Source organism: Oryzias melastigma, linkage group LG23, assembly GCF_002922805.2.
Source record: "Oryzias melastigma strain HK-1 linkage group LG23, ASM292280v2, whole genome shotgun sequence".
Classification (NCBI taxonomy): domain Eukaryota; kingdom Metazoa; phylum Chordata; class Actinopteri; order Beloniformes; family Adrianichthyidae; genus Oryzias; species Oryzias melastigma.
The window spans coordinates 15,797,580-15,804,335 of record NC_050534.1 but is presented as its reverse complement, the minus strand read 5'-3'; the positions used below and the strand labels follow the sequence as shown (position 1 = coordinate 15,804,335).

Below are 6,756 nucleotides of genomic sequence, written 5' to 3'. Positions count from 1 at the left end.
TTGGTCCTCAGTTTTACAGTTTCATTCTTAAGATTTCAAATTGCCATTTTTTCTTCTTTTTTTTAACTTTGTTTTCAGTTTCCAAATTTACATTTTTTTTGGTACATCTATTTTTCAGGTTTTCAATCTGTTTTTTTGTTCACTTTAAGCTGATCCTGATTTGACCCTATAGTTTAGTGCGTGTGCAGCAGAGCTGTTGTGACATAAAAATCAAACAGTCTGTATGCTACAGTTTGATTGACAGATTTAAAAGGAGAAATACTCAAAAATGCAAAAACAAAATGATTTCTTATTACATTTATTCTCTTTCAGATGAAAAATGCCACACAGACATGTTAAAAACTCAACAGGGGCTGACTAGATCCGGTCCTGATTCCCAACCTGCTGCAAGACTTGAAACCCCAGTTCTGTTGGATGGACGGCTAGCATAACTTATGGTTCTACGGATCCCTTCAGGCGACTGTTATTTCCTCAAACAGACAATAGCTGTCAGGAGAAAGAACACCTGGAAGAGACAAACCTGTTCTTAGTGTCTAATAAAGCGTTATGAAGATGGAAATTCAACTTCTCAGCAGTTGAAGTTTCTCATCTTATTTTCTGTCTCCACATATGCATCAGGAATATATTTAACCTTGAAAAAGATTGTTTTTTTTTTAATGTTTTAAACATGTTTTTGTAGTATTTAAAGTTGAAGGTTAAAATGGCATTATGCTAGCTTTTTGGACTATTTTGGCACTTATTAAGATTTTTTTGAGACAATTTTGAATTTTAGCTAATATTTCAGCTGCATGCTAGCTATTTTGATAAATTTAAGCTTTTTTTGTCCATTTTGGAGTTTAGCTAATATTTCAGCTACATGCTAGCTGTTTTATCTAATTTAGTTATTTTTATGTTTATTTGGGCTGTTTTGGAGTTAAGCTAACATTTACACACTAGCTGTTTTGGCTAATTTAGTTATTTTATGTTTATTAAGGTTCTTTTCGAGTTAAGCTAATATTTACACACTAGCTGTTTTGGCTAATTTTGTTGTTTTTATGTTTATTTAGGCTGTTTTGGAGTTAAGCTAACATTTACACACTAGCTGTTTTGGCTAATTTTGTTATTTTTATGTTTATTAAGGCTCTTTTCGAGTTAACCTAGTATTTACAAACTAGCTGTTATGGCTAATTTTGTTATTTTTATGTTTATTAAGGCTCTTTTCGAGTTAAGCGAATATTTACACACTAGCTGTTTTGGCTAACCTACGTTTTTTTTTCAACTTATTAGGCTAATTTTGCATTTAACTAATATTTTAGCTAGCTAGCAGCTTACGCGTTTTCAGCTACTGGCTTCAGCAATTTCAGCTATCAACTTCACCAGTTTTAGCCATCAATTTCTGCATCTTCATTGGCCAAATTCAGCTTACAGCATTCACACTAGCATCATAACAGGTAATGCTACAGTATATATCTAGTTTGTAGTTAGTTTAAAGGTTAAGATGTGTGCTTTACATCCAGTTTGCGCATGACTCAATCAGTCGACTAATCGGGAAAAAATAATCGCCGATTAGTCGAATATTAAAATAATTTTTTGTGGGCCCACTATTTAAAATTGCACGATTGTGAAAAAAATGAATAAAAATGATGCGTCTCTGACACTGTTCAGGGGCCGGGCCAAATGTGGAGGGGGGCCAGATCCGGCCCGCGGGCCGTAGTCTGGGGATCCCTGCTTTAGATGAGGCTCAACACTTGAACACCATATCAACTGGGCTATCCAGACACTACTTATTTTTTCTAAATTTAGAGAGTATACATTGTAAATACATATTTTAGTTGTCATACTTACCATTCAATGTCAAACACTGAATGGTAAGAATCAGGTTTTAGCCTGTGAACTGTGAATCAAATCGCAATCGTTACAATCCACAACTTTAATGGATGTGCGTTTAAATTTAAAAGGTGGCGCAAAATTCATCAGAATACAGAATAACTTGAAGTTTCACGGAATAGTAAAGAGGAGGGCTCTACATCCTCCACGTCGAGGGTTACTGCCTAAAAAAACTATTTTGGGTATCCCTACTCCTCCGAAATGCCCCTAGAATTGGAGGGATAGAAAAAGAAATCAGAGTCTGCCTTTATGTTAGGTTGGGGGTGTAAACAGAAACCTCTCAGCAGCGAAGAGGGAAAGGGGGCGGAGCAAGCCAGCAATCTTGCCCACATCTCAGAGGTGAATTCTAATGAACTACTGCCACTCTGCAGAAACTATGTCCTAAAAAAGGACAGCTTTTATAAATTTGGGTTAAAAAAAAGTAATAATCAAACCCATGAGATCAAATTGGTCTGCTGTTATTTATTCATTTATTATATTTTTTATTTTGTTTTCCCTTTAATTTTTTTGCCTGCTCTTACTAGAAATGTAGAGAAGAATTTTAGGCCTTCACTGAAGACTTTGCAGGCCCTGAGGATATGATACATATCCCGAAACGTGTCTCACGTAACAATACATATCATGATATTTAACAAGACTGTACCGAAACAATTTTTTTAAACCTTTTTTTAAGATTATGACTTAGAAAAAAAGCTACTTGAATATTAGTACATTGTAAATAAATGCTAAAATTAATTAAATTTAAAGATTACAACATTAATATAGTAAATTAGTTAAATATCGTCTGATTTGAGTATGAAGTATCAAAACGAAATATCATGATGTTGATTTTTGGAAAAGCTTTGAAAATAGATCAAAATATGATTGGAGTGGGACTTAAAAAAAAGTAAAAATGGATGATTTTAATCACGATTTGTTTTTATTCTACAAAAAAAAGTAACAGACAAAACAAAGGAGTGCTACAACGAATTTTTGCATTTTTTTTTAACACTTCTGGCACCAAAACTTCTTAACGGAACAAGAGAATAAGAAAGTACAGTGCAGAATTAGTGTACACTTAAATTCACAGATCAACAGTCTAGTTTGTTCCCTTTTATCAAAGTGTCCTAACACCAACTAGGAGAATCATTTCTGCGGTTTTGCGAAACTACAAATCTTTGTCTTCACTCTTGTCCTTGGCTAAAGCGTGCAGTGTCTGTATGGTCGTCTGCAGTTCGCCCTGAAGCGCAGCAATGGCCTCGTCGTGGCCTTCAAGTCTGGCTGCTTTGCTCTCCAGTCCGCCCACCATCGTTCTCAGGCTCTCCAGCTGCTCGGGGTTCACTCTGCTGCTGCTCTCCTCCAGAGCAGCCAGTCGAGCCTTCAGCTCCTCCACCTGCAGATCCAGGTCGGAGTCCTTCGCCTGCAGCGCCGTCTGCTCTCCGCTCAGGGCGGCCACTTCGGAGCGCAGCTCCTCCACGCTGCTTTTCTCGCCGCCCGCCATGCTTTCGGACAAACCGGCGAGTTCTTGGCTGGTTCTCTGCAGCACCTCTTGCAGGGCGGCGATGGCTTCATCGTGGTCCTCCAACTTGCTCTGGAAATTCATCTCCTCCACGGCAGCGACTCTCTTCTCCAAGTCATCCACCTGCTGCTGATCCACCCCCCCAGACGCCATCAGCTCTCCGCCTGCAGATGCTTTTGACCGGAGCTCCTCCACGCTGCTTTTCACCACTTCCAGGTCGGCTTTGATCTTCTCTACCGCGCCGCCCTGAGAAGCAACGCTGCTCTCGTGGTCGTCGTATTTGGCTAGAAGGGATTCAATTTTGACGGTGAGGTCAGACAGTGAAGCAGAGAGCGAATCAGAGACCTCCTCTGAGGCTTTGACCCTCACGTCCAGGTCTTCCAGTTTCTTCTGAGTCTGAGCCACCGCCGCGTCCGCCCGCTCCTCCACGCCGCGAGCGGTGTGAGCGGCCTGCTCCACGCCGCTCTGCAGCGCCTCCCTTTCCTCCTTCACCGTCTGAACTTGAGCTTCCACCTCCGACAGCGACTGCTTCAGACTCCCGGTCGTCTTTTGAACCAAAGTCCTGACGGACTGAATCTCCTCGGCGAAGGAAGAAACTTCCCGGTTGCGAGTCTGGATCTCCTCCCTCACCGCTCCTATCTGCTGCCTCAGAGAGTCTGCGGTGGCGTCCGCCGCCTGATTGGCCGTTTTGATTTCAGCCACAACGTCGACGATGGCCGACAGCTCCTGCTTGATGAGCGTCGGGTCTTCAATGCCGCCGAGGCGGGCTTTGAGATCCGCCAGCTGGGTTTGCACCTCGCCCTGCGCTTCGGTGAACTCCACCACGCTGGCTCTGATGGACTGGCTGACCTCAGCCAAGCGCTCCTCCACCGTTCTCTCCAGAGAGGAGAAATCCCGCTCCCGAGCTTCCTTCACCTCCTTGACCCCATCGGAGAGATCTTTGAGGAGATCGTTCTGGAGATTCTGGAGGGCCTCCTCCACCCTCCTGGTCTCCACTTCCCCCCTCTTCATCCGGGTGACAGCAGCTTCCAGCTCCCGCCGAGTGATTCCCAAAGAAGACTCCAGCCCGTCCACGACGCTCCTTAGAGAGTCCACCTGGTAAAAGTAGACAAAACAAAGATTTTTAGGAACTTTTCTCCAAACTAACTTGAATTTAAATCGTCAGCCTTTCTTTTTCATTGAGGCTGACCCACCCATCAGTCAGTTATGTGCTTCCCTTATTCACATTTTCCATGATGTTAATTTTTTTTTTTAAATGATGCAATTTAAAGTACTTTTCCAGTACAGACTGCTCCAAAAACAGTTCATTTTTAATAAAAATGTAGATTTTGAGCTTGTTTCCCCTTTAGAGGAGCAGTAAACCTTCAGACATGCTTCAAGTCTCGCTCCGATCATCTTTTATCTGTTCTAAAAACGTTCCCAGCGATCTTTTAATTAAAAATTTTGCATTTTTTTTAGGCATTTTTTTTAAAAGTTGTTTTTCAGGACATAGTTTCTGCATTAGAAAATCTATTTGTGGGCGGGGCTATTGGTGTGGAGTAAGCCTGCCCTCATTTCCCATCATCCTCTTTGTTTATATGTTCTCCCACTAGCTTACAGCTCCTCACAACCCCAAATTTACAAAAAAAAAACTTGAACTATCCTGTTCTGTCGCCAGATTTCAGGTCAGACGACATACATAAATCTACGCTGTAAAAAAATTACATTTGATTAATTAACAAAAGCTCATTTAAAAATATTAGTTTTTATCTAATTAAAATTAAATTGAGTGAAGCAAAAACTCAAACTTTTAATTTGATACTAATATTTTTTTAATGCCAAAATGTTTGTTAGGAAATAATTTCTGCATTAGAATGTCACTTTGTACTTGTGGGCGGGACTATTGGTGTGGAGTAAGCCTGCCCTCATTTCCCATCATCCTCTTTGTTTATATGTTCTCCGACTAGCTTACAGCCCCTCACAACCCCAAAATAACATGAAAAAAGAATGAAGAAAAAAAAATTGGAACTATCTTGTTCTCTGAAACATTAGATCAATTGAAATAATTTCTGTAATTTGTTACATTTAAAAATATTAGTTTTTTTTAATCCAATTACATTTTAAGCTGAGTGAATGTTTAATAAGATACAAACCAATCATTTTAAATATAAAAAATTAAAACATTTTTGCTAATTGATCCAACGTTTTACTTTTTACAGTGTAGTTGACTACAAGCGGATGCATCAGAATGGAGCAGAGCAGCTTCTACACTGTAAAAAAAGTCAAATATTTGATTAATTAACAAAGTTCTGTAAATTATTACCTTTAAAATTTAGTTTTTTTCTATGGAATTTCATTTTAAGTTCAGTAAAGCATCAACCCAGACTTTTAATTTGATGAAAACTAATTATTTTTAATGAAACAAATTACAGAACATGTGTTAATTGATCAAACGTTTCACTTCTTACAGTGTAGTTGACTGCAGAGCAGCTTCTACACTGTAAAAAGTGAAATTTACAAAAGCTCATTAAAAAATATCAGATTTTAATCAAAATACGTTTAAAAGTTGAGTTAACCATTAACTAAAAATCTAATTAGATGAAAACCAATCATTTTAAATGTAACTATTTACAGAGTTTTTGTTAATTGATCCAACGTTTTACTTTTTACAGTGTGGTTTACATCAGGCATCAGAATGGAGAGGAGCAGACATGTCACCTTTTTCCAACTGGATTTTTTTTCATGCTTCTGATTTGAAAACTAATTTTCTTTATAGATTATAGGAAAAAATGCTACAAAAACATGATTTTTGTTGGAGTGAGTCTTCAGATTTTGATATTGGGACATAAATAAAATAATAAAGTTGTTTTGCTTACATCCAAACTTGACTTTTTATTCACTTTTTTACTCAGTAACATGACATACTGGATTATGTCGGTTTGGACACATTCACATGACTTCCTCTGTTCATATTTGCAGGTTTTTGCATACCTGTTGAACAACACTCTCCATTTTCCCGCTCATCTCCGCGTTGTGCCGCGCGCTCTCATCGTGTTTGGCGTTTGCGTGACGGAATTCCTCCACAACTTGCTGCAAATGAAAAGCCGCAAACCCCGCAGCGCCGATTAGCGCAACATAGAACAGAGTTGAGGCAAAGAGTCCGAGGCAGCCGCTGGAGGCGCGTGGCCCCTGGGGGCCGCCGGGGCCCCCGTTGGTGGTGGCGTTGCTGCTCTTCTGGGGCTTCTTGGGCGCATCCTCTGGGGCGGGCGCCGGGCTCTTCTCGCTGCTCTTCTGGCGGTGCTTCGACATCCTCACCGGGAGCTCCGTGGATGGATGAGTGCGCTGCTGCCGTCGTGGATGGAAAGGCAGCCCCACTGGCTGGACCGGCAGCGTATCAGGGAGCGCGGCGTGTC

General features: G+C 40.4%; 1 protein-coding gene across 1 annotated transcript; it reads right to left on the bottom strand.

The window, feature by feature from the left end:
- Positions 1–2,763: 2,763 nt before the first annotated feature.
- Positions 2,764–6,756, bottom strand: ckap4 (cytoskeleton associated protein 4). Its single transcript, XM_024291925.2, has 2 exons — positions 6,335–6,756; positions 2,764–4,459 (listed from the first exon to the last, which is right to left on the bottom strand). The coding sequence occupies exons 1-2, from the start codon at positions 6,650–6,652 to the stop codon at positions 3,014–3,016; spliced, it is 1,764 nt and encodes a 587-aa protein (XP_024147693.1). The 5' UTR covers positions 6,653–6,756; the 3' UTR covers positions 2,764–3,013.

Coding starts and splice junctions, on each gene's coding strand:
- ckap4 (XM_024291925.2), bottom strand. CDS start 6,652: ATGTCGAAGCACCGCCAGAAGAGCAGCGAGAAGAGCCCGGCGCCCGCC. Junction 4,460..6,334: donor TGGAGAGTGTTGTTCAACAG/GTATGCAAAAAC, acceptor TACTTTTACCAG/GTGGACTCTCTAAGGAGCGT.